Raw genomic sequence first — 27700 nt, 5'->3', positions numbered from 1 at the left:
CAGCATGTGTGTATGAGAGATATACGTCCTTGTAATGGAGTGTAAAATGAATAAAGAGTCAAGAGGCTATAGGTTAGGCTATATAGTCATTTATTTTATTTACTACGATCAGTCAGAGCATGAAGAAAAGGAGAGGGACTGACAGTGACAGAGAAAACTGAGAAAAACTCAATAATAAGCTTATCAATATGTATGGGCCGCCTATGCTTGGATTGGGACTTCAAATTAGTTGAAAAAATCATACCAATACATATTCATTTGTTTCGTTCCGACATACTCATTCCATGGTTAATGGCGGCTCTTGAGCGCCTGTAAAGAAGACATGCGTACGGTTGTATTGCTTTTGTCACATATTGATCTGTATCTATCAAGCCACTGGCGGCGCTGTGTTATGTTCTCCAATAACTTTACCGTTCATGGCGCTGTGCTATAAGGGCTATGTAATAATATCCATGATAGCATTAGTGAGTAATGTTATTATATGTTTACATGGAGCAGCGCTTTATCGAGGATAGCGATCGCCCAATAAATTTAAGTTTACAGAAGGCAAAACAATGTGTTGCCAAGAGAAGTCCTTAATTCCATAAAAGGGTATGAATTTTCTACGATAATGTGACTTTTTCAGCCCGCCTTCAAAATTCTCCATCATTCTCTTCCGTGAACATCAGTTATTTTTCCATGAGTTTTATTCTTTTTGTATTGTTTAATTTCCTTTGTAAAATGTCACCAATTTCAGGATTTCCTTTTAAAAGCCTCGCTCTCCTGCTAGCCATGTTCTGTACATGCCATCATGAATTTATAGTTTGTAATAAGTATGTTAACAAAGTGGCACTTAGAGGACATATGTTAAGACGTACACTTGTGCAACATGGCTATTGTATGCCGTAGAGCACATGAACCTCTCTTTAATCCGCCTTTTTACCAAGTAAATGAGTAATATATGTATGCATGCGTGCATGCATACATGCATATTTCCTATGGTGTCTTGCCTATCTAGCAGAGATATGCAAGACACCAAAGGGAGTAAAAGAAAGTGTAGCAGCACAGTCGTCAATTTTCTAAAATTCCGCTCTGTACGTACGCGCTCAATAGGCTATACGCTAGATACAGTATGTATGTATGTATGTATGTATGTATGTATGTATGTATGTATGTATGTATGTATGTATGTATGTATGTATGTATGTACGTACGTACGTACGTACGTACGTACGTATGTATGTATGTATGTATGTATGTATGTATGTATGTATGTATGTATGTATGTATGTATGTATGTATGTATGTATGTATGTATGTATGTATGTAGGTAGGTATGTAGGTATGTGGTATGTGTGTGTATGTATGTGTTTAGGTAGGTTTTTGTTTATATATCCATAAAACCTAATCTGATTTGCAATAAATAAATTGCAAAATTCACAACAAAGAACTCCAAGCGCTTGCAAAAATACCATTGTAGTAACTTTATTAACATACACAAGAATTTAAAAACAAAAACAACAACAACAACGACAAGTGTCAAAAAAGTATACATCAATGAGGGAGTAAGGGATAACTATTGCTGTATTATAAAGAGCTTCCATTCCCTAAATTTACAGAGCAGATAATGACTGGGGAAAATTTAAAAAAAGATTAGCTTTCGCAGCCTGAGTTCTGATAAGGGGGGAATTGAATTCACTATCCTTGCAACACAATAAGTGAATGATCTTTTATCCACTGCTGTCTTACTATGGTGGGTATAAGTTACCATTTGACATGTAGGCTAGAATATAAAACCATTAAACACGATGTTGTTCTGGTTAAAGAGAAGACAGCGGCTTGATTTATTTTCAAACCTAGATGAAATTACTATTGCCTGAACAGAAGTATGGAGCTTAAACTTTTAATACAGACAAACACACAACAATTGGTAACATCTTTGTAATCTTACAAACATGCATGTACTGAAAATATGACGTTATACAGTATTCTCATTTTCTATCCGGACAGTTCCATTTTCCTCAGTGCGCTATTTTGCTGCAAATGTCATGTGTTCAAACACGGCAATGAAGATGTACTGATATAGCTCCAGCCTGTGCCTTCACATGCACTTAGTCGTAGACCTCGAAAAATGGATAATGACGACTCTTTGCATCACTGAAAATATATAAAAAATATGTTTGCATACAACAACAACAACAACAACAACAACAACAACAACAACAACAATAATAATGATGATAATTATTATTATCCACTATAACCATTAGAATACTGTTACAATTTTTGTTATTATTATTGTTGTTGTTGTGGTGGTTCCAATTGATATTATTACAATTTATCATCAATAATTTGAGGTACAGTAAACGGTGCTGAGGATCACCGCAATGCACTTACAAGTCGAAGGGATATACACGCCAGTTTTGATTAAGTGCCTTCAGATCGCTCATTTCTTGATCAGTTAATTCAAAGTCAAAAACCTGCAATAATGAATCAGAAAAGAGTGTTGTACCGAAGAAACATTATGTTTTGGTCTTTGTGAGTAAGATAATGCTTGTGAAAATTGTCAATGTCTTCAGACATCTGTTTTCTCTTACTAATTCCCTCCCTTTCTCGCCATTAAGACACCAAATAATGGATGTACACGTGACAATAAAGTAAACTTGGAAATGAACTTAAACGTCGACACTCCTACACACTCGTGTACATACATACATACATACATACATACATACATACATACATACATACATACATACATACATACATACATACATACATACATACATACATACATACATACATACATACATACATACATACATACATACATACATACATGTATACATGTATACATGTATACATACATACATACATACATACATACATACATACATACATACATACATACATACATACATACATACATACATACATACATACATACATACATACATACATACATACATACATACATACATTATTTACTCCGCCTTTCATTCGTCGTAATTGTATATGTGAGATAGGCCTATCTTAGAGACTATCTAAATCAACTTAAATTTCTCCACAGCAAAATTCACTAACCTGAAAATTTTGTCGAATTCTTCCAGCATTGGCGCTTTTTGGAATCACACTAATTCCTCGTTGTAACAGATATCTCAAGATAACCTGAGCTATTGTCTTTTGATGTCGTTCACCAATCTCTTTTATCTTGGGATTTTGGAGTAAGGGAGGGTCGGGAGGCTGATTTCTGTAAACGAGTAGCCGAAAGAGGGCGTCAGGTTCATTCACATAATCGCATCTTTAAGCGGCAGAACAATGCCCGAAAATTCGTTACAGTAGGCTTTATCTTGATTTGAGTAAATTTGACTTAGAGATTCCATCATGCACGCTCGTACGGGTCAATTTGAAACCAAAATTTTCTATAGTATGAGAATAAACCAAAGATGAACTGGAAGTGTTATGTTTCCTGAATTACGACAAGTCACAGTCTCGTGGCATATATGTCACTGTCATGTGACTTTCAAGATTTTGATCTTGAAAAATGCAATTCTTCGATGGGAAACTTTCAGTTACCGATGACTCTTCCTTTTTTATTGTTTTGCAACCGATTATTATAATGAACGAGCACTCATTGACAAGATTCGATTGGTCAATTGTTTACTCACTCATATTCTGCAGGCGAACCGAAAGGACTGAATGCGGTCACGTGAATGTCGCGTTTCTGACAGAATTCCACGAGTTTAGTTTGCGTCAAGTAAGGGTGGACTTCGAACTGACAACAAAGGTAAAAGAATAATACTGTTTGGTAAAAGTGATATTCACCATTAGGCTTAAACAAATGTTTGATTGTAGTAACCAACCTACTATTATACAATCAGGCATACTCGTAGCTTTTTGTGAATATTGAATAAGAAGGGATTAAGGTAGAAGGCGCCTCGAGGACAGATATTGTGACTTGAATTTCTACAATGCTTTTCTTACCTAACACTTGTTAGGGCTCATTTAAAGCTCTTGGAGAAGAAAAACTTTAACCATCTTAGTTTTTCGAAAATCCAAAATTTTATATTTCCTCATAGAGTTAAGGGATGGCAGCCATTTTGAATTTCGAGTATGGTAAAATGTTGGGTAATTTGTTTCGCCAGTTTCAAAATTTGTTGATTTGGTAAGAGAATAGTTGAAAGTTTCATTGAGAAAAGTTTGAGCAAAAGTTTAAGTCTTTCACTTTCGAGGCGCATACTACCTTAATGTACGACAGTTTTGCTTTCCCAGTGAGCATTGCGAGCATCAAAACAAAAAAGAAGCGTTCTCGATCGATCTACTTTCCCGAAGGCGCACGAAGCGGAACCTTTCATGCTTCCGCAATCGGGAGCTACAGTATTCGAACCTGTCGTACCCTAATGGTGTTTGTTTGATCGTTGTTTGTGATTCAGTGATATGATGTAAACTAGCTGCTTCTGATAAAGACAATAAGTGTGATCTCAGTAACAGAGTATGGAAGCATGGACGTAAAACCTCACATCTTGACTTGTAACCTTAGCTTTGGAGAAATACGGAAACCAAACCACACGTCAAAAATATAGTGTTAATGAGAGCACACCACAGAATATTTGTCTATTATCAACATTTTCTCTGCTTTTCTTGCTAAAAAGGTTGATTGGTGAATTACATTGAGTGATGATATTGACTTACTTGGTTTACCGCTGGTTTGATTGAACAGTTGTCGAGCAGATGATGAATTTGATGATGATTAAAATTCGATATTCCGATTGTTTTGACGAGTCCCTCTTCCACCAACTTTTCCATCTCCTAAAAGTCATATTTAATGTAATATAAATTTACAATATATATATATATATATATATATATATATATATATATATATATATATATATATATATATATTTATATATATGTAAAATTTAAGTAGTATAACTTTTGTTATATATATATATATATATATATATATATATATATATATATATATATATATAAGTAATGCTACTTGATGGTGTAAGTACAGAGCATAAAAATATAGACGTGTAATAAAGAGTTGAAGGGAACTAGGGTTGTATCGACATAAGCGATGTATTGCTGGCCAGTTTCCTGTAAGTAGAACTCCCACTTATCAGATAGCATATCCCAGTGAGCGAGTACGTGAATGTACAACAGGAAATATTCGCCGGACTGAGAATAATATGCAAATGAGTCTACTGTCAACATTGAATAATAAGTGTGACAGAACAGACTCTGATGATTATCGTGTGGCATTTTGTAAATTTACGACTGATTGTTCCCTAAACCATACACAATAATGCCAAGGACAGTAGGGAGACTAGTTGCATCTGTTTTATAACAAACGGATACTGATTTTTCCCAACGGATGTGATAAAAGAAATGTACATGCCAACTTTTCTCAACGAATGACTTCCTCTGTTTTGTCACAGTTTGCTTCCAAAAATAATGGAGTTTGTAGTATACCTGCAGAATGTGACTTTTGTCGGTTTTTTACAGTTATGTTGAAATCTTGACTTATTTTTACTAGATATTTTTAAACATTTGTTTAGGTGATTAACATTATTGTTGATATGCAGAGCTGGAAAAGCCATGAGAACAACCTTCATTGCTACAAATCAAACAAAATTTGAGGTAATGTAATGTACAGTGCACTTGTAAGCCAGCTGACACTGAGTGATCCACTCCTACGCGCAGTGCTACGGAAACTTGCAATGTGGAGCCACAATCATTATTTCTGGTTTGCAAGGCAATACAAATTATCCTACGAAGACAGAAATAAGCAGTATGAATTCCCGCGTGCAGGTAGCCGTGGTCATGCGTCCAATTTACACTGTATTCAACAAGATTTTCTGAGAAGGATGCGGCACTGTCACTGGTGTGCAGAATATGAAATAAATCCTCATATATCAAAACAAAATTTAAAAAGGCTGAATCAATTACCCCGTCTTTATTTGCACTTATTGAGAGTGTCAATCACAAAGCATTGATGCCTTGATGGAATAAAATACAAACAATACCGAACACAATACCTACCCGCCATGTATCGGCGTGATCAATGCTGTCATTGAACAACACATTACCGTCTTCGTCTTTAGGGATCATTTCTCCTTCAACGTACTTTAATCCAAAACAAAACAAAACAGGAATTAATGGTGTAAGCTGACTAGATTTCTTTTTCGTCATGTGTGAATTCATGTTGGGTGTGTGATGCATGCATGCATGCATGCATGCATGTATGCATGTATGCATGTATGTATGTATGTATGTATGTATGTATGTATGTATGTATGTATGTATGTATGTATGTATGTATGTATGTATGTATGTATGTATGTATGTATGTATGTATGTATGTATGTATGTATGTATGTATGTATGTATGTATGTATGTATGTATGTATGTATGTATGTATGTATGTATGTATGTATGTATGTATGTATGTATGTATGTTGAATAAGTGTTGAATATTATGTACATTATTATTATAGTCATTGTATCCTGTAAAAACTTACCTTGTATGGGATAGGTTTATGAATCAGATACAAATCTAGGTACTCCAGTCCGAGATCCTTCAGAGTTTTTTGAAAGGCGGGTTTTACATGCTCTGGAGCCATGAAGGTTTGCCAAAGCTAACAGGAAACAGATGTGTAAATGTTCATTTTATACAGTACTAAACGTCAACAAAAGATAAGTATGACGCCACCTATAGAGCTTGCATGACGTTCAAGACCATGTTGCTATCAAAGATAGACCATCAGATACTGTGTGAATTGAATTCTCGATATACCTTCAATATGCTTTTACTACTTAAGTGAGTCGTAAAACGCTCAGCCGGTCGACCATATTTTCAATATGACCGATTTCTATCGTTAAAACACATCACAGAAGTTAAAGTTTTGGTTAAACATGATTCATACCAGGGATCCCTAAAAAGATGAAAAGATGCATGAGTTTAGACAGTTTCGCAAACCACAAAACTTTTTGCCATGAAGACATTTACATTTGTGATAAAAGTATTTGTGAGATCACCATCTCAAACACTTGCTGTGGTGAGAAGTCTTTTTACCCACAATGCATTTCAGTACTATGCAGTTTGACCCCTTAGCACAAGACAAAGGCTATATTTTATATTTGGATTTGCAGTCTTATTTGTGATAAAAGTATTTGTGAGATCACCATCTCAAACACTTGCTGTGGTGAGAAGTCGTCTTTTTACCCACAATGCATTTCAGTACTATGCAGTTTGACCCCTTAGCACAAGACAAAGGCTATATTTTATATTTGGATTTGCAGTGTGTTCTGTCTTAGAATATTTGGCATGTAGTTCTAAGAGAGGACGCAGCGTTGGCCACTTTTGAAAAGACGATTTTTCAATATCAATTTTCGAACAATTCATTAATTATTACTATCCTCTCTCAAGATGCAATGGCTGGCATCTTGCTCCGCGTCATTTTCGCTGCTAGCTTATGAAATTTTGCAGAGTTTACAGATATGTAACAGCATTACAGACATCAAATTTAGCATGCTCAGAAATCAAATCACTATAAAAAACATAGATGATGCCTAGTTGATTTCACTCTGCTTGGTGATCGAGCTCTTTGAAATAGAGTACAGGGTTTCTTCCATGCATATTGGTCAGACTGTTTACGGACTTTTTGTTCTGTCGACTACTTTAACAAGTTCTGCTTTCGAAAGTTGCTGAAAGTGTCGGGATACAACTTAATTAAAGGTATACAGTCACCTGTAATGTAAATATGTCCATATATGGTCAAAGGAGCGTTCCTTGGTATTCAAAATGCCCATGTGAGGGCGCTGGTTTTAAAAAGCGGCCACCCGCTTAAAATCTGTGATTGGTTAGATTTTCTCTTTCCATGGTAACTATGGCAAAATTGGAACAGGTGACAGCATACCTCTAAAGATCAAAGAACGAATGCAAACCTAAATGCTTAAACTAAATCTCCCAAAAGTTTGGCTTGAGAAGAAAGAACATTCGTATGATCGTACAGCGTATTTTTAACTGTTTTCATGGCAGCAAGTTGATATGACTGACCTTACTGGTGATGAAGATATCTTCTCTCTGGATAGTCTTGTCTTGTATTTTGTCCATGATACCGGCCCCAACAATATCCTCAACTTTGTAGAGAAAGGCTGTATCAATATGGCGATACCCGGTGTCTATTGCCGTTTTCACAGCCTCACGAATCTGAACCGATTGCGTCTTGGGGTCGCAGTGCGCATGAGCGAGATGGAGAACAGACGATTAGATAGTAGGCGACGAACAGACAGGTGGTGGGCAGCGTGAACAAAGAAGAGAAAGACACATAAAGACAGTATTGGGTTGAAATTTCCAGTACATTTATTAAGCATTTATATTTAAGCTCTTTCGATTTTCACCTCTTGAAGGACCTTGTCTATTCCGCGTTCACATGACGGTCTCTGGGTTGAAAACTACATTTCGTTTAATAGCGCTGTTCACGGTTACAGTTTTGTTACTAACTATAGCTGTACGCGCGCGACATCGGACACGCAGCTTGAAATGCGGACAAATTTTATCAATGTTGCATGCATGGCTGTTTTTGCAGCTTGTACTCTGATTCGTGAATATGTTTTTTAGTATTCACTGTTACACTTATTGTCTAGCAGTCGCCCACTGAGATGTATTTTCGTCGTTCTTGCATGCGTAATTTTCAAAAGCGTAATCTAAAAATGCGGACGAATATTTATTTTTGCATATTAATGAGAGAACAGTGACGTAAACTGTGAACGGCCCTATATGTATGTTCAGCGATGACAAATTTCCCCATTACATACAGCATGGAGATAGGAAGGGTTCCTATCTCCATGAATACAGCAAATCAAAGCAATATTTTAAACAAAGAGTACAAGTTGAACGATGACAAAATATTATCGCTGACAAAAGTCATAATAACGCCCAGACGTGATTCGTAGATGTTCAGAGCGGGTAACACTATCGATTCCTTTTGCAATGATATTCAACAACTCATTTTCCTTGGGTACCTTTACATCTGTTTTTATTAGGTAAATTTTGTTCAAGTGAGAAGTCCTTAACGACATTAAAAAGTATCGCCCATTCTCGTTACTTCCTATATTTACTAAGATTTTGTAAAAAGCTGTTTTTCCTTATTTTTATAACCCTTTGCACGTTCACGACTCTTAGAAGTGAGTACCAGCACGGATTCAAGGCTTTCAAATTTTTCTCTTTTGTCAAATGAACGTTTTCTGAATTTAGTGATATCCCCCTAAAATCACTCCTGGCCGTCTATTACCCTATAAAGTGAGAAGTCAGCTTGAATACGCATGTCAGGTCTGATAAACTCAGCAAAGGAGTCTCGTCTCGAGTTCCGGACCTGTCGCTTTCGCTTTTACATGATTATGATAGAAAAGTGCACCGCAAGCGTTGGGAGTGTGACTTAGCATTGAGTCGCCAAACAGTCGCTTAGTTCGACGTTTTCTCTGTCCTACCGCCAGCGGCGCACTTCACTTTGATGGTTTAAAATTGCGTCAGCGAAGCCAACGAGGTCTGGAAAGCAAGACTAGCACGAGTCCATTTGAACAAGATTTTGATATTCATGACTGTACTTACTCACGTTTTCAAGTTTTTATATAGAAACTTATATTCAGCACTTTAATTGTACGTTTCTTCATTTCCTTTCGCTTTTAGTTGTGGATATTTATGCGTTATGCATGTCTTGGTTTTGTTTTTGTTGTCATTTTGTCCTCATCTTTTTTATTATTTGCCCGGTTTTTTTTTCGCGGGAGTTGTATTGGGAGAATGTCCGTGGCTCCCGAACAAAAAGATATAATACATATAAATATGGTAAATATTTAATACACAGCTTGATACTTCTGCCCTCATCACCCTCCCCAGTGCATTCAACAGGACCATGATAAAATAGCAGCCCTGAACGAAAGTTCCAATAAACCTTAAAACCTGTAGCTGAGGCCAGTAAACCTCGGCCATATAGGTCAAACTGTGGACTACTGTGTATCGAGCATATGTTAATAAGTAACAAACATACGAAGGACGGAACTGTTCCAAAGTTCGCTCCACGTTTATTTGATCATGACATCAGTCATTGACATCTGCAGGACGTATGCTGTGACCCAAGATTCTGGAGCGAGGGTTGCCCTACTTTTTAATATCACGCGTTCTGTGTGCTGGCCCCAGCAGTCCACTGCGTGAGCATTATCATATTGTGAATACAAAACTCGATGTTTGAAAAGCATGTCGTAGAAGGCTGTTTCGAGAAATACCACATTTTATTTCTCTGACATGTACAATAAATAAACTGACGTGGCATCTGTCCATGATTGTGTATTTCCATTGTCTGAAAGATTTTTTTCCTGAACACCAAGGGGCACTGGTTTTTATTCCTTCACATTCCGAAGCAATCGGTGCCAAAACTCGGGTGTTCGTGAACTTGTATGAATTATCATGAATTCAAATGTGATTCTTCAAATTCTTCATTTTTTATACTTTTTCAAACGTCAATCATGGAGAAGAATCGTAACATAAAACTTACTATGATAATTTAAGATATCAATTATATCATTTTTATTCCATTACCATCATTAACCTAGCAGCAATTGAATGAGATGATATTAGCTTTGGTTTCGCGCTCCTCAACGGATGGCGTTTGCCCAGAACACACTATCAGCGCGCAGATCCGTGACGTGGAGATCGGTCCGTTACATGTTTCACACATGCATTTACTCGTTTCAGAGGTGAAGGGGCACAGGCACCGGTGGGCAAAGAAGTCTGTTAGATCGATCGATTTTCCGCTCGATCTATTTATCCAGTGCTCAATCTACCCGCTACTGCAACTTAGGCTGCAGTGGCGGGCAGATCGAGCACGGGATCGATAGATCGAGCAGAAAATCGATCGATCTAACAGACTACCTAGCTCACGGGCGCCTGTGTGAGGGGGGACGGAGGACAAGCGGAGTTAAATATTAAAGAAACAGACAGCGATATCACCTTATATTCAAAAATATGAAGGTTTGGGGTACTTAGTGTGCATATTTGAGAAACCGCACGAATAACATGGCATAGCTTTTTTCGAACTCTGACAGGATAGCCCCCCCCCCTCAATTAATGCAGCCAGACTCCAGTAATGTTGCTCAATTACCGATCGCTGAACATGTAGGATTAAAAACGCTGAAAATGGACACGCACCGACATAAACCGCAACAGATAAACAAGATAATTTCTACAATCACTCCATTCGTTATTGGTACTGTGAATTACGTAATGGTAATTTGAAGTGTGCAAAACATGTTAGTTAGGTGAGTTATCAACGTACCTGCCAACCAGCCCATGTACCTAATCCTATCATAGGAATTTCACAACCATTGGAAAGCTTAGCTTTCGGAGCAGCCATGTCTGGTGTCCTCGGTTATAGTTTCCTTACTGGCTGGATAGTTCTCGGTCACTGTCACACATTGAAATGTGATACCTGTCGACACGGGTGTGCTGTAGAGGGCGCATGTGAGCACTACACTGGAACATCAAGTTAAGCGACTCACCAGCTAACAATAGAGGTACCAGAAAATTTATCGATGAAGGAAGGCACTTAACTCGGGTTAATAAAGATTTTTTAAAGTAAAGGTTGGTACATGAGAAAACGGTTGCTCTCTCTCTCTCTCTCTCTCTCTCTCTCCCTCTCTCTCTCTCTCTCTCTCTCTCTCTCTCTCTCTCTCTCTTCAGCCTCTTATGGAGCCGTCAATATTTACGGCGGGGGGGGGGGGGGGGGGGGTCGGAGAAATTTCATCGGAAACTCCGAAATTTCGAGTAACCCCCTGCCAACCATGATGAATTTGAGTGACCCCTCTAGCTCAAAACTTCTGACTGACCCCCCCCCCCAATACATGTATTTGCACCAATACACGTATTTGTGAAATTAACAAAAATACAGCAATAGTAAAGACCTTTCAAATCCTGATTATCATCAATTATGTCATGACGGTTGAAATAGCATTTCTGTATTTCTTGGGATTACATTTGAGTCCTAACATTTCGCCATTTAGGTTTCAGTTACTATAAGAGAGTGATCCGTCGGTTACTGTATATTGTAACAGTTCCATGTCATTTTCTTCACTTAAAGCACGCAGACCCCTTTGGACCCCTTTTACCCACGGATGAAGACGGTAATATTTTGTTCAACGAGAATGTAGATCATGCCGGTATATGGAGGGTAAGTACTTTGCTCATAAAACAGTATTCCTCTCTTTCAACAGACTATGATGTGCAGGTCGATTAAAACCCAGTCTAACTTAAGTTTCACCGTCATGGTTTGACCCAATCTCAATTTTATCGACGGTGACTTATTGTTGATGATGTTTATTTCTCGTAAGCCAAACATGAAAGGGTGCCACGGTATAACTGACAGGGCTTTCATTATGGCAGCTATTATTACGGACGGGCGACGGGCGACGGGCGATGGACTCAGCAACACATCCACCTATTCGATAAGCTTCGTGCCATTGACAGTGAAGCTAAAAACCATTAGATCTGGAGTTGATCTGGTTCAAGAGAAGACAACCACTTGATTTCTTTTCAACTTTTCAAACCTTGATGAAATTATTATAACATGAACAGAAGTATGGAGGTAAAACTTTTAATGCAGAAAAACAAAATACAAGCTGCAATATCTTTGTAATTTAACAAACATGAAGGTATTGTAAGTAATACAGTAATCTCATTCTGTATCTGGACAGTACCATTTTACTAAGAACGCTATTTTGCTGCAAAATCAAAGAATGTTTTATGTTCAAACACAGCAACGAGGATGTACTGATCAGTGAAATACAGTATAAAAGCACGATTTAGTTCAAGCCAGGGTCTTCAACTGCACTTAGTCGTAGACCTCGTTAAACGGATAGTGACGACTCTTTGCATCCCTGCAAATAGATAAAAACTATGTTTGCATACAAAAACAGAAACAACAACACAACAACAACACAGAAACAACAACAACAATACTGTTACAATTTTATTACTATTATCATTATTGTTGCTGTTGTTGTTGTTGCTGTTGTTGATATTTTTATAATTTATCATCAATAATTTGAGGTAAACATTGGTGAGGATCATCACAGTGCACTTACCAGTCATGGGGATATACACGCCAGTTTTGATTAAGTGCCTTCAGATCGCCCATTTCTTGATCTGTTAATTCAAAGTCGAACACCTGTAATAATGAATGAGAAAATACTCTTGTACCTAAAAATATTATGTTTCAGTCTTTGTGCCCAAAAAATGCTTGTGAAAATTATCAGTGTCTTCAGACATCTGTTTTCTCTGATTTGCTTTCCTTTCTCGCCATTAAAGAGGCACTCCCACTTGGTAACATTTTTAAAACACAGTTTTAATGCCAACGGTCGATATTTGACGTAGCGACTGCGCACGGATCGCGAGATATCGATAAAAATATGTCATTTCCCGAGAGTATTTTTCACATCCCGAAGTTTTACGACCGTTTCTGATTATGACCCGAAATCCCCCGAAGGTTTGCTGTTGTGCTGATGGACGATAATTTAGGGAGTCCAAAAACGTTCGAATGACGCACTTGATTTACCTCCCATTGCAAAGACTTTATATACATCATTGTGCCTTTACCTCGGGTAAGTTTTTTTAAAAACTTCTCCTTTAGTTTTTGTCGTTTTCATTATTCTCAATCAGTTGTATTAGATTTTTAACCAGTACCACATAGATATCGGTTTTTTACGTGTAAAATATTAGCCGCCTCTGATGACTACATTTTGTTGTCTGCCAAAGAGTTGCCTGCGGTTCGATAAATAGCGGCCGCCACGTGGTATACGTCTATGCATACCACGCGGCGGCCGCTATGTATCAACCTCACGTATCTGTGCTAGTCACCTATGCGAATTCTGATGGAATCAGCAAACTTTGTTTTTTTGCGGAGTCAGTAAGACTCGGCTTTCTCCCACGGGGCATGACCGATCACCGACGCGAGTGGTACTGTGTCGCACAGCAGCGTCAGCGTATGTAGACTCGTACTCCATAGCTTAGTTGATAATAACCCCAGTGCCGAACGTTCGATGTTCGGAAGCTGAATTTAGGTGGGCCACCGGAATTCAAACTTTTACTTTTTTGAGGACATGTTTTTATCGATATCTCACGATCCGCGTGCAGTCGCCTCGTCAAATATCGACCGTTGGCATTAAAAAAATGTGCTTTAAAAAATGTTACCAAGTGGGATTGCCACTTTAGGACACCAAATGATTGATGTAGACGTGGCACTGTAGTAAAATTACTCACCGAGAAAACAAACTTAAACGTCGACACTAATATATATACACCTACCTACCTACCTACCTACCTACCTGTCTGCCTGCCGGCCGGCCTGCCGGCATGCATGCATGCATGCATGCAAACAGACAGACAGACAGACAGACAGACAGACAGACAGACAGACAGACAGACATACATACATACATACATACATACATACATACATACAGACATACAGACAGACAGACAGACAGACAGACAGACATACATACATACATACATACATACATACATACATACATACATACAGACAGACAGACAGACAGACAGACAGACATACATACATACATACATACATACATACATACATACATACATACATACATACATACATACATACATACATCATACAGACAGACAGACAGACAGACAGACAGACAGACATACATACACACATACATACATACATACATACATACATACATACATACATACATACATACATACATACATACATACATACATACATACATACATACATACATACATACATACATACATACATACATACTGTTATGTAGGTCTTTTCCTCACACTCATGACCTGAGTTTAATTAGTCCAGAACTTTCTTAAGGTCATTCTTCTCCATGACCTTGACTTCAATTAGTAATATATTAGAACTTTCTGGAAATTCAATAAGTCGTCTTTACAACAAGTAAGGGTATTTTAGAACAGTAATTAGCATATCACTAGAAGTTGTAGATTGTTCTTATAGTCTCTAGGAGTATAAATAGAGGACGGCACAGTTTTCACGGAGATATTTGTGATCATATCACTGATGTGTTTACTTCAAGACTTTTGGATCACTCCATCAGTGTTAATTTCAAGACTTTTCAAGACCTTCACTGCCACGCTGGATTTATTCTGAAGCCTGCAAGTAAAAGGACTGCTCACTCATCGGTCTGTCTGATTCAACTCTGGGGTTCAACTCAGCCGTCCCAGCTGAGATAAGTAGCCTGTAACATATACAGTTTGTACTTTATCCCTTGAAAAGTGATTAGTTTTATCTTTTTGTAATAACTTTCAAGAAAATCTCTGACTTCACCGTTTTTTTCTTAGAGCATAATTCACTAACCTGAAAATTTTGTCGAATTCTTCCAGCATTGGCGCTTTTCGGAATCACACTAATTCCTCGTTGGAACAGATATCTCAAGATAACCTGAGCTATTGTCTTTTGATGTCGTTCACCAATCTCTTTTATCTTGGGATTTTGGAGTAAGGGAGGATCCGGGGGCTTATTCCTGTAAACGAGGAGCCGAAAGAAAGCGTCAGGTTCCTTCACATATTAATCGCATGTTTAAGCGGCAGAACAGTACCCGAAAAATCTTTACAGTAGGGTTTATCTGGATTTAATTAAATTGGACTTCGAAATATACATCGTGTATGCTCATATGGCTCATACGAGTCCATTTGAACCTATAACTTTCTATAGTATAAAAATAAACCAAAGATGAACTGAAAGTGTTATGTTTGAATTACGACAAGTCACAGTCTGGTGGCATATATGTCACTGTCATGTGACTTTCCAGATTTTGATCTTGAAATATGCAATACTTCAATGTGAAACTTCCGGTTTCCGATGACTCTGCAGTTTTCTTTATTGTCGTGCAACCGATTATTTAAGTGAACGAACACTCATTGACAAGATTCGATTGGTCAAACTGTCTACTCACTCCCATTCCGCAGGCGAACCAAACGGACTGAATGCAGTCACGTGAATGTCACGTTTTTGACAGAATTCCACGAGTTTAGTTTGCGTCAGGTAAGGGTGGACTTCGAACTGAAAACGAAGGAAAGAAAAATAGTATTTGGTCAAAGTGGTATTCCCCAGTAAGATTAAATAAATGATTGATTGTAGTAAGCCAACTACTATAATACAATCAAGCATACTATTAGTTTCTTGTGAATATTGAAAAAGAAGGGTTTTAATGTACGACAGCGATACTTTCCCCGGGATCAATGCGAGAAATACGGAAGCCAAACCACGCGTCAAAAATACAGTGTTAACGAGAACACATCACAGAATATGTGTCTGATATTATCAACATTTTCTCTGCTTTTCTTGCTAAAAAGGCTTATTGGTGAATTACATTGAGTGATGATATTGACTTACTTGGTTTACAGCTGGTTTAATTGAACAGTTGTCGAGCAGATGTTGAATTTGATGATGATTAAAATTCGATATTCCGATTGTTTTGACGAGTCCCTCATCCACCAACTTTTCCATCTCCTAAAAGTCATATTCAGTGTAATATAAATTTATGTGATATATATATATATATATATATATATATATATATATATATATATATATATATATATATATATATATATATATATATATATATATGGCAGTAGGGTAGTTTGCTCCAAGTACTGAACGCTCGATTTTGTAGGTACAGAGCATTAAGAATATAGAGTTGGAATATGGAGTTGAAGGGAACTAGGGTTATTTTCAAATAAGCGTTGTGTGACTTATCAGTTTCGTATAAGTAGAACTTACACTCATCAGATACCACTGCTAAGTGAGCGAGTACGTGAATGCGTAACAGGAAATATTTGCTGCACTGAGAATAATATGCAAGTGAGTCTCCTGCCAACAGTAAATGATAAAGGACAAGAAAAGGATATATCCCAGGAATGGGTGAATTTTCCAGGTATTTCCTTTTGTGTTTTCCGCGTATGGACATTTCAGTCTGAATTAAAGTATTGTGACGTGTGACTGAACATAACTGGTTGGTCCGTCTCTTGAATGACAGCTATGTTACGAATATTTTGTGGAAATGTAATTGATTTTCGGCTTTCGCTGACAAGCTTTAAGTTCATTACGTTTGTACAGTGTGGCCAGTTTTGGTTTGTGTATTATGAAGTATTTCTCCCAAACATGTAGGCATAAGTTGCATCTATTACTGATCGGGGATGTACGGTTTGTCTTATTTAAGAATTTTCCACGCGATGTTATATTTTGTGTCTTCTTCCCTTAATGTATAAATATGTATTTCTGTGTTGCGATTTTTGGCTGGGTTCTTGAAGAGGATTTATGGTCCTTGAATCTGGTGTTGAAGGTACTAGCAGAAAGTTAAACATATATTTGGCCGGGTTTATCATCTAGGGTTAAATCGGTGTGCAGGGCTGCGTTCGATTATGATCCTCGGGGAGCCCTAAGTGACGTCATGATGTCACGATGGGGCTCCCCGGGGAAGTGGGAAAATCGAACGTTACCGGGGGAACAAAATGTCAGACGACAACAACAATACAGCCGGAAATCAAATATTTCGCCACAGATTAGCTATTTTTTTGCCTGTTTATTTTCAACAACTTCACAATGTCACGTCAATTGCTTTGATTAACTGTACCAACCAATAGGGCGATTTTTCTCCATGAGCACTAGTGTTGTCTGTTTGTCGTCCGCCATATTTGTATACAGTGCCCCACACTTCCCCGACTCGACGAGCAGGGGCGATGAAATCTTCCCCGAGGTACCCCGACAATGACGTCACACGATAATCGAACAGAAACTGGGTCGCCCCGGGCCGCCCAAGGGCGCCTCGAGGAAGATAATCGAACGCACCCCTGGTAAATGAATGATTTGGTCAGGCAGTGCCCAGACATGGGCAGTTTGAGCCGTAAAAGGCAGTTGCACTGTATTTTTGTGTGGTTCTCGTTTTTGCAACACAACCTTAAGTTAATAAAGGGATGCGCAATAGGAATGTAAAATGGTACACCCCACCTTACACAGCAAAAACGTTGCCACGTACTTTGGAAGAAAATAATCAGAGAAGCATTCCCCCAAAACGACGCCCTCTACAAGATATTCAACCAAAATACCGTGAAAATAACTTACAGTACCATGAGCAATACAGCACGAACCATCCAGGGCCATAACAAAACGGTAGTTAGGCCAAAAAAAAAAAAGAAGCTGTTCAACAGGCGGGATGACTTCAAAGTTGGGTAGGTAGGTCGGATTTTTTTTTTTTGATTTTTTTTTGGTTTTTCTTAAACAGAACATATAATATAAACACTTTTTGGGTGTTTCATACTTTTTCTTAGTCACATAACATATACTGGATATGTTGTTTAGTACGTTCATGAATTTCTCAAAATCATCACAAAACATGTTTTGAAGACTGATATACCGATTTTTCTTATTTTTGACCCTGACCTAAAACTTGGAGGGGAAGTGAGAGCTGTTCGTAACTGCCCTCCCACTGGGATACACTGAAAATGTGCCCTCCCACTGAATTTTGATGCCCACTGCCCTCCGGTATCTACAGTCTGCCCGCTCCCCACTGCCCACAACAATTCACGCTCCCGCTGCCCTCTCCCTACTACTGAAATTCCCCATTGCCAACTAGATGCCCACTATGCAACCCAGATCAACACAAAACCATGCAAGCAGTTAGCAGTATACCTTGGAACATTGCTCCCCTCTAAGTTAGGTTCTATTAAGCACGCCGCTTTCCCCTCCCTCTACGTATTTTCCGTTGCCCACTGTCAAAAATTTTCTCCCCGCCCGCTGAAAGTAATGAAATTTCTTCCCCGCCCACAGTAAATATCGATATTTTCTCCCCGCCCGCTGATTAGTTTTGAAATCTGCCCGCCCGCTGAAAAACTTCGCAAGATCACCTGTTTGCACGAACAGCTTCGTTGGCGCCACCTGAATCTAACGGAGCTAATTTCTGTGTTGGTGTCACCAGCCATATGAGCACGGTGCATTCCAACCAAAACTCGCGACTCAGAAACTGACGGGTCAGCCCCGGGATGTACAGGGTGACATCGTCGAGCGAGGGAGTGAAATTAGACCATTCGTCCTGTGTCCAAGTCAAACAAATGTCACAAGGTTGACTCCTTGTGCATTCTCGACAACGGAAACACAAATCATGTCCGTCCTGCAGTGAGAACTGCTGCTTACAATCACACATTCGATAGGAGAAAGCCATGATGAAAATCGGAACGAGTGATGACTCAAAGAACAATAAAGAGTTTTAAAGGAACACTGACAATAGGAACACTAGAAAATATAGACTGTACAACCACTCGGACGTGAAATAAACGCCGGTGAAACAATACAGTACAGAGTGTCTAAGCTATACGGAACACGTGGCGTAATAGTTTATTTTCCACGGCATATTAACCATGCCCTTCACCTTGACCAAATGTTTGTGATGCGCTTCCACCTTTACTCTTCAAATCATATAGCCTGTATCAATCTCACTCAAGTCAATGTCATTGAAAATGTGAAGGTCATTCATCTTACAGACAGATGTTCACTGAATAACATCTCCGCGTTTCTTCAGATTCGTAAAGATTTCGGGAAAAAAAAAAGAAAAATGTGGAGTGGTCCAAATATGGGTCGGTCGGGCCCGTTGAACAGATATTTTTTTTTCCTCGCCTTACCAGCAAAACGAGCTCACTCGAGCTTAACTTGGCAATGAGTATAAGTTCTAGTTATACTCACACGGAGTTAACCAGTAATACAACGCCGATGTCAAATCAACCCTAGTTCCCTTCAACTCTCTCCGTCTGTCTCTCTGTCTGTCTCTCTGTCTGTCTCCGTCTCTCTGTATATATATATATATATATATATATATATATATATATATATATATATATATATATATATATATATATATACTATATTATATATTATATATTATATTATACATATATATTATATTATACACTTCCGAGACACACACAGAACACAGAGATTCTGAACAGAATATGACAGGCATTATCTTTTTACAAATTGTTAATATAATTTGGGAAAGTTGGGGCCTACCAGCACATAAATCGATAAAATTTAACTTTGTAAAGCATGGAGATAGTTTAAAAAAGATTAACTTGACAGACTTTTATCTAGTAGTATAGAAGCGAAAGAGGCTGTAACTACCAACACTGTCGGGGGTGTTTGCTACTCTGTTGTAATGAGTGATTATTGTCTAACTCTCAGTACACAAAAATCTGATGACGATTTGCATGAAATATGAGCCGTTATCTCTCCTCAGATCAAAAAATGCCAGAATTTTTGGAACATCTATCAGCTCTGTACATCCTAGGAAATGCCTATGTCTAAACGATTGCTTCATTCGCAGTAGTTTGGGAGAATTTAGAACAGCAAGCACCAAAAATTGAAAGTGGCGACAACATAGACATTATAGCGACTTAACATTGTTGAATTAACGTGCCCAGCTTGAAAAGTCGTCATCAACACTTTCTTTACAATATTGAGTTTCTCGGCGGCATACAGATCGCTTTCCAGTACTGGAGATATTTCATGATCAATCGAGATCTGTACCTTTGGAGATTCCTCAATGAAGGCTGGCATATATCCAATGTGTAAACAAATTCATAGACTAGTTTTACAAAAACTTGAAAACGTACTTTTAAACACACCCTTCTTCTCAATTCTAATTTTAAATGACTTGGAAAATTATGCTTGATTTAAGGAGATTGCATTTTTGTAAGATGAACCAGTGATTGTGTCCTTAGACCAACAGAATGATGTGATGGCAGGTAGGGTATACTACTTGCACCTTTTTTATAAGAAAAATATATTGATTTTTTCCAAATGGAAAGGACAGAAGAAATTTACATGCCATATTTACTTAGAGAAAGCCCTTCAGTTTGTATAGCTTGCTTCCAAAAATTATGGCATTTGTAGTTCCTACAGAATATGGCGTTTTTCAGCAGTGAGTTTAAAATCGGAACGTACCTTTACCAGATGTATTTAAACAGTTGCTTAGATGCTTAACATTATTGTTGCTATGCAGAGCTGAAAAGTCATGAGAAAAGGAACCTTCCTTCCTTCAAATCAAACAGAATTTTGGGTAATGTATTGTACTGTGCACTTGCAAGCCAGCCGACAGTAAGTACTGTTTTATACACACAATACCTACCCGCCACGTATCGGCGTGATCGATGCTGTCGTCGAACAACACATTACCGTCTTCGTCCTTGGGGATCATTTCTCCTTCAACGTACTTAAATCGAAAACAAAACAAAACAGAACAGGAATTAATGGTGAAAGCTGACTTGATCTCGTTTCTCGTCATGTGTGAATACATGTTGCTTGCATGCATGCATGCATGTATGCATGCATGCATGTATGTATGTATGTATGTATGTATGTATGTATGTATGTATGTTGAATAAGTGTATATATTATATACTTTTTTATTACAGCGCGTTTCACCTATGTACCGTAAATCAGCGTATGAGACGGACACATTTCACGTACAGAACAAACTATAAGCTTGAGTATCAGGACACATTTGAAAGTCACCGACTTGGGGCAGCCGCTCTTTCTTGACTGAGAAATGCACCTGATCTACAATGTAACTATTTTTACGGTTTCGGCTACAAGCTAAAATGAATTGAAATACCGTATATATATATATATATATATATATATATATATATATATATATATATATATATATATATATATATATATATATATATATATATATATATATATATATATATATATATATATATATATATATATATATACACCGCATAGAACATCACTGAATATGGATTTTGTTTTGCTTACACTAGTCCGTAATTCACATTTTATTTTTAGCTTTCATCGTCGTTAGCAGTGATATTTAAAGTAGACGTCGTTTCTTGCGTTGACAATAGACATTTGAGGTTCATGTCAGATCTCGAAGTAGACGTATTCGGGCCCTGTGTATTTCATTCCTTTCAAGGTTAAAGTTTCCTATTGACGTTTCATTTCACAGAGTTGAGAGCAGAAGCAAACGTAGCCCGTTGAATTCTGGTCACTTTATTCATGTTCAAAAGATAAATGTTTTGAAGTTTGTTACGGTGTGTGTGTTTTGTGTAATTTCTGTAATTTTGAGGTGCATTGCAGCAAAATATGTGGCTTTTTATTTAGTTTCTTTTGAGAAAACCTTCAGCTCTTCAACTATTAGCTGAAATTGTAAAAACAGTTACATTGTAGATCAAGTGTATCTCTCAGTCTAGACAGAGCGGCTGCCCCATGCTGGTTTACTGTAATTAATCAATGAGTCGGTGACTTTCAAATGTGTCGTGATACCCAAGCTTATCGTTTGTTTTGTACGTGAAATTTGTCCGTCACATACGCTGAGTTGCGGTACCTAGGTGAAACGCACTGTATTATATCGTGTAAACACTTACCTTGTATGGAGCAGGTTTATGGATCAGATACAAATCTAGGTACTCCAGTCCGAGATCCTTCAGAGTTTTTTGAAAGGCGGGTTTAACATGCTCTGGAGCCAAGAAGGTTTGCCAAAGCTAAGAGGAAACAGATGTGTAAAAGTTCATTTTATACTGTACTAAACTTTAACATAGGATAAGTATGACACATGAGGTTCAAGACCATGTTGCTATCAGAGACAGACCATCGGAGCCTTGTGTGAATTTAATTCTTGGTACCTTAAGTACTATTTTGCCACTTAAGTGAGTCGTAAAGTCTCAGCCGGTCCACCATATTTTCAATATGGTGGATTTCTACAGTTAAAACACATAACAGAAATAAAGTTTCGGTTATACAGTAATATCACATCAGAAATGCCTAAAAATGAAAAGATGCATGAATTTTAGCCAGTTTCACAAACAAACAAACACGCTTTTTGCCATGAAAACTATTACATTTGTGATAAAAGTATTTATAAGATCACTATCTCAAACACTTGCTGTGGCGAGAAGTCGACTTTTTACCCAAAATGCATTTCAGTACTATGCGGTTTGACCTCTTAGCACAAAAGGCTATTTTAGGTAGTGGGAATTTGGATTTACATCGTTTTCTGTCTAAGAATATTTGGCATGTAGTTAAGAGCGGGCATGGCGTTGGCAACGTTTGGAAAGACAATTTTTCAATATCAAGCCGCGAAAATTTTCTAGAACAATTCATTAATTTTTACTATCCTCTCTCAAGATTATGGCTGGCATCTTGCTTCGCTTCATTTTTGCGGCTAGCGTATGAACTTTCCATGCAGAGTTTACAGATATGTAACAACATTGCAGACATCAAATTTAGCATGCTCAGAAATCATGGTTAAACACCGTCATACATAAAAACGTAGATAATGCCTAGTGGATTACACAGTGCTTGGTGATAGAGCTCTTTGAAATACAGTACAGGGTTTCTTCTATGCATATTGGTCAGACTGTTTACGGGCTTTCTGTTCTGTCGACTACCTTAAAGGGGGTGGTCGTCGGAACTGCGCGTGTGCGACTTTCTTGTTTATAAACAATGTATTTCATGCATGATATCTATATGCATCACTTCAACATAGCTGCATCACATCGGTCGTAGGGGTCCCTGGCAACCTTTGAACAGAGTTCCGACGACCACCCCCCTTTAACATGTTCTGCTTTCGAAAGTTGTGGAAAGTGTCGGGATACAGCTTAATTAAAGATCAAAGAACGAATGCAAACCTAAATGATTACACTAAGAACATTGATATGATCGTACAGCATATTTTGAACTGTTTTCATGGCAGAAAGTTGATGTGACTGACCTTACTGGTGATGAAGATATCCTCTCTCTTGATAGTCTTGTCTTGTATTTTGTCCATCACAGCAGCCCCGACAATATCTTCTACTTTGTAAGCATAGGCCGTATCAATATGGCGATACCCGGTGTCTATGGCTGTTTTCACCGCATCACGAATCTGACCCGATTGCGCCTTGTGATGGCAGTGCGTATATGAGCGTGATGGAGAACAGACGTATAGATAGTAGGCGACGAACAGACAGGGAGTGGTCGGCGAGAGCAAAGAAAAGAAAGACACATAAAGTCAGTATCCGGTTGAAATTTCCAGTAAATTTTATCACCATTTATATTTCAGCTCTTTTGATTTTCACCTTTCGAAGGATCTTGTCTATTCCACGTTCAAATGACGGCCTTTGGGTTGAAAACTGAATTTCTTATACTAAGCGATGACATTTCAGTTTCCCCATTAAGTACGACAAATCGACGCAAAATTATTTAACCGAAAAGTGCAAGTTAAACGTTGACAAAATATTGTCGCTGGCAAAAATCCTCATAAGGTTCTAACATTATTCGCAGATGTTCAGAACAGCTAGCACTATCAGTTCCTTTTACAATGATATTCAACAACTCACTTTCCTCGGGTAACTTTACATCTGTTTTTAAAAGGGTAAGTTTCGTTCAAGTGAGGAGCCCTTAACGAACTCAAATATTATCGCCCAATCTCGCTGCTTCCTATATTTAGAAAGATTTTTAAAAAGCTGTTTTTCCTTATTTTTATAAGCACGTGTACATTCATAACTCTTGAAGTGAGTACCAGCACGGATTCAAGGCCTTCAAATATAGTTCGGTTTTGCGGATGAACGTTTCCGTATTCAGTAATATACCCTGAAATCACTCCGCGTGTTACCCTAGTGAGAAGTCTGCTTGTGATGCCTGTCAGGTCTGATCCCCATCAACACTATTGGATCGATCGACTGGAACGTATCCGGAGTAAATATATCAAGTATATGTGCTAAAAAGCGACATTGGCTGTTCAACCAACAGTAGAAATAATTTGTGCTCCTTTTTTTCAATTGCTATATTGAACATCGCAGATATATTAAAGGATACAACATTCTTTTAAATGCCTGCTTTCTTTTGTGACTGCCCTGATATTCTGTATTGAATCTGTCTTTCCATTCCATCGTGCCCTCTACGTTCAAAACCGGACTTGAACCCTAATCTAATTAAAGTTAAGGTGCGCTCCTTTGTTTTTTCAGCGTGCAATGAAATTTTTATTTGATAATGATTTTAATATTCATGACGGTTCTTACTCAGGTTTTCGCAATTTTATAGTTATTGTGTATATTTATTTGTTTCGTATGTCTTTTTTTGTATTCATGTGAATCTTTTTATCTTAATTTTTATTATTTGTTTTTTTATATCGCGAGAGCTGTAATTGGGCATAAGTATGTTCCTTTCCTGATGAATGGTTATAAATAAAATGAATATAATAAATATTTAACACAGGGCTTGATACTTTTGCGTTCATCGCCCCTACACACTTTCAACAGAGGCACGGCAATGCTAACTAAAAGAATTTTCCAATAAACCTTAAAACCTATATGGCTGGGGCCTTCATACATTAAAACTCGGCCATATAGGTCAACGTGTACTGCTGTATATCGAGCATATGTTAATAAGTAACAAACATTCGAAGGACGGAACTGTTCCAAAGTTCGCTCCACGCATGTTCAGTTGATCATGACATCGCATCGGCAGGGTTCCGCGTACGTTGTGACCCAACAATCTGGAGCGAGGGTTGCCCCACCGTTTAATATCACGCGCTGGGTGTGCTGGCCCCAGCGGTCCACTGCGTGAGTATTATCATGCTGTGAATACAAAATTTACATTTTATAGCTGTCCTGATGTTTGTCCAAAGGTGCTAGTTATTGTAAATGACTCAAACATAAATGCACGTAAATACGTATCGGAAGAAGAAAACATTTTTAGTTAAATTTTTTTGCATGGCTTTCTGATGTCTGTATGTCTCGTTTGTACCTCCATGAGTATACACATCTGTTATAAGTAATTTTCATTATTCGAACTTTGTCATAAGCTTTCATTATTCGAACTTTAACCTTGAATGAGTCAGCGAAAAATAATAAGTGTCACTTATTAATCTCAGTTAAGCTATTTTGCATATTTCTATGACGTCATGTTTTCTATAGTGGCAAAGCTACAGTAGAAATGTGATTGATCATACAACTCAGCAAATGACTCGACAAAAATTAATGAGGCACATGTACAATACATGGAACTGACGTGGTATCTGTCAATGATTGATTTCGAATGTGAAAGCCATGATATCTTTATCGTGTTCACCAAGAGGCACTGGCTTTTATTCCTTCAAATTCCGAAATAATTAGTGACAAAAGAGAATTTGTATAAATTATCATGAATTAAATGTTATGCTTCAATTTTTTCTTTTTTATACTTTTTCAAATGTCGATCATGGAGAAAAATCCCAACATAAAATAATAATGATAAGTTAATATATCAATGATATAATTTTATTTGCATTATCATCATCAGCAGAAAATTAATGAGATGATAGTGGATTTTGTTTCGCGCTCCTCAATAGATGGCGTTTGCTAAGAACATACTATCAGTGCCGTGTAAGCTAATGGAAGGGTATCCTTGTAGCTCTTATTACACGTCACAATGACGTAGCAGATTCCGTCTCATGCACAGCAAAGAAGATTTCCTATTGTCGCTTTCTCTGTGTGAAGTAATCTTATATGCAGTCACTGTCCCCTTCGAAATGTTATACATTGAAAATATTTTGTCATAGATTGAGACCAGCCTGAGGTCTGCAGTCCTACCAATCATGCTCTATCGACACACAAAAAACTGAATACTACAGCGATTAAGTATAAAATTATGACCTCTAAATGACTTTATCTGTGCCCTTTTCATGCTAGTTTCTTAATATAATGGCAACGTTGACATTTTAACACCCTACATGCTATTAAAGGCGTACGAGAATTTTACAACTGCAAATTTTAGATTTTTAAGGAATTAAATGAATCGTGGTGTTTATACTAGCGTTTATACAGCTCGGTACACTTTTCTATCATTACGAGAGGTCAGAGGTTCCGCGGACAACCATGCACGGATCCGTGGCGTGAAGTCCGTCCGTTACATGTTCCACACATGCGTTTACCCGAGTCAGAGGTGAAGGGAGACAGAGGAAAAACGGAGTTAAATATTACAGAAACAGGCGGCGATATCGCCTGACACTCAAATATATGAAGGTTTTGGGTAATCGGTATGTATATTTGAGAAATTGTGTGAATAATATGGCACACGTTTTTTCGAACTCTTACAACGTAAAGATAGCCTCCCCCTCCCCCCCCCACCGGCCTCTCTCTTCATAGCGGCCCGGCTCCAGTAATGTTGCTTCATTATCGCTGAACATGTAGAATTAGAAACGCTGAAAATGGGCACGCACCGATATAAACCGGAACAGATAAACAAGATAATTTCTACAATCACTCCATGCGATATTGGTTTGGTGAATTCCGTATTGATGTGAAGTGTGCCGATCATGTCTGTTCGGTGAGTTATCAACGTACCTGCCAACCAGCCCATGTACCTAATCCTATCATAGGAATTTCACGACCATTGGAAAGCTTAGATTTCGGAGCAGCCATGTCTGGTGTCCTCGGTGACAGTTTCCTTACTGGCTGGATGGTTGTAGGTGACACATTGAAATGTGGTATGTCAACAAGGGTGCGCTGTAGAGGGCGCATGTACTGGCTGTGTATTGGTTAAAGTTAAGGTAATTAGACACTGCTCTTATCTGGAACCCTTACATCAAGTTATATATTTACAAAAT

The 27700-nt window shown here is 37.9% G+C and overlaps 2 protein-coding genes across 2 annotated transcripts; both read right to left on the bottom strand.

Annotated features, from left to right (window-relative positions):
• Window positions 1–1794: 1794 nt before the first annotated feature.
• LOC139114968 (aldo-keto reductase family 1 member B7-like) lies at window positions 1795–11536 on the bottom strand. The gene is made up of 9 exons (XM_070676883.1): window positions 11323–11536; window positions 8049–8216; window positions 6511–6627; window positions 6031–6114; window positions 4672–4788; window positions 3648–3754; window positions 3064–3229; window positions 2377–2459; window positions 1795–2136 (listed from the first exon to the last, which is right to left on the bottom strand). The coding sequence occupies exons 1-9, from the start codon at window positions 11398–11400 to the stop codon at window positions 2091–2093; spliced, it is 966 nt and encodes a 321-aa protein (XP_070532984.1). The 5' UTR covers window positions 11401–11536; the 3' UTR covers window positions 1795–2090.
• Window positions 11537–12620: 1084 nt separating this feature from the next.
• Window positions 12621–27585, bottom strand: LOC139114956 (aldose reductase-related protein 2-like). Its single transcript, XM_070676875.1, has 9 exons — window positions 27438–27585; window positions 23846–24013; window positions 22500–22616; window positions 21233–21316; window positions 16447–16563; window positions 16007–16113; window positions 15409–15574; window positions 13127–13209; window positions 12621–12919 (listed from the first exon to the last, which is right to left on the bottom strand). Exons 1-9 carry the CDS (start codon window positions 27513–27515, stop codon window positions 12874–12876), a joined length of 966 nt encoding a protein of 321 aa, XP_070532976.1. The 5' UTR covers window positions 27516–27585; the 3' UTR covers window positions 12621–12873.
• Window positions 27586–27700: the final 115 nt, after the last annotated feature.

This window comes from Ptychodera flava, chromosome 2 (genome assembly GCF_041260155.1).
Source record: "Ptychodera flava strain L36383 chromosome 2, AS_Pfla_20210202, whole genome shotgun sequence".
NCBI lineage: Eukaryota > Metazoa > Hemichordata > Enteropneusta > Ptychoderidae > Ptychodera > Ptychodera flava.
Note: the sequence above shows the minus strand (reverse complement) of the source record. Positions and strands in the feature narration are given on the sequence as shown.

Excerpts from the sequence above, each read along its gene's own strand:
- LOC139114968 (XM_070676883.1), bottom strand. The coding sequence starts at position 11,400 with ATGGCTGCTCCGAAAGCTAAGCTTTCCAATGGTTGTGAAATTCCTATG. Across the intron at positions 6,115-6,510 it reads ATAAACCTATCCCATACAAG|TACGTTGAAGGAGAAATGAT; the intron begins GTAAGTTTTTAC and ends TTTGGATTAAAG. Across the intron at positions 2,460-3,063 it reads GAATTCGACAAAATTTTCAG|GTTTTTGACTTTGAATTAAC; the intron begins GTTAGTGAATTT and ends TCATTATTGCAG.
- LOC139114956 (XM_070676875.1), bottom strand. The coding sequence starts at position 27,515 with ATGGCTGCTCCGAAATCTAAGCTTTCCAATGGTCGTGAAATTCCTATG. Across the intron at positions 21,317-22,499 it reads ATAAACCTGCTCCATACAAG|TACGTTGAAGGAGAAATGAT; the intron begins GTAAGTGTTTAC and ends TTTCGATTTAAG. Across the intron at positions 13,210-15,408 it reads GAATTCGACAAAATTTTCAG|GTGTTCGACTTTGAATTAAC; the intron begins GTTAGTGAATTA and ends TCATTATTACAG.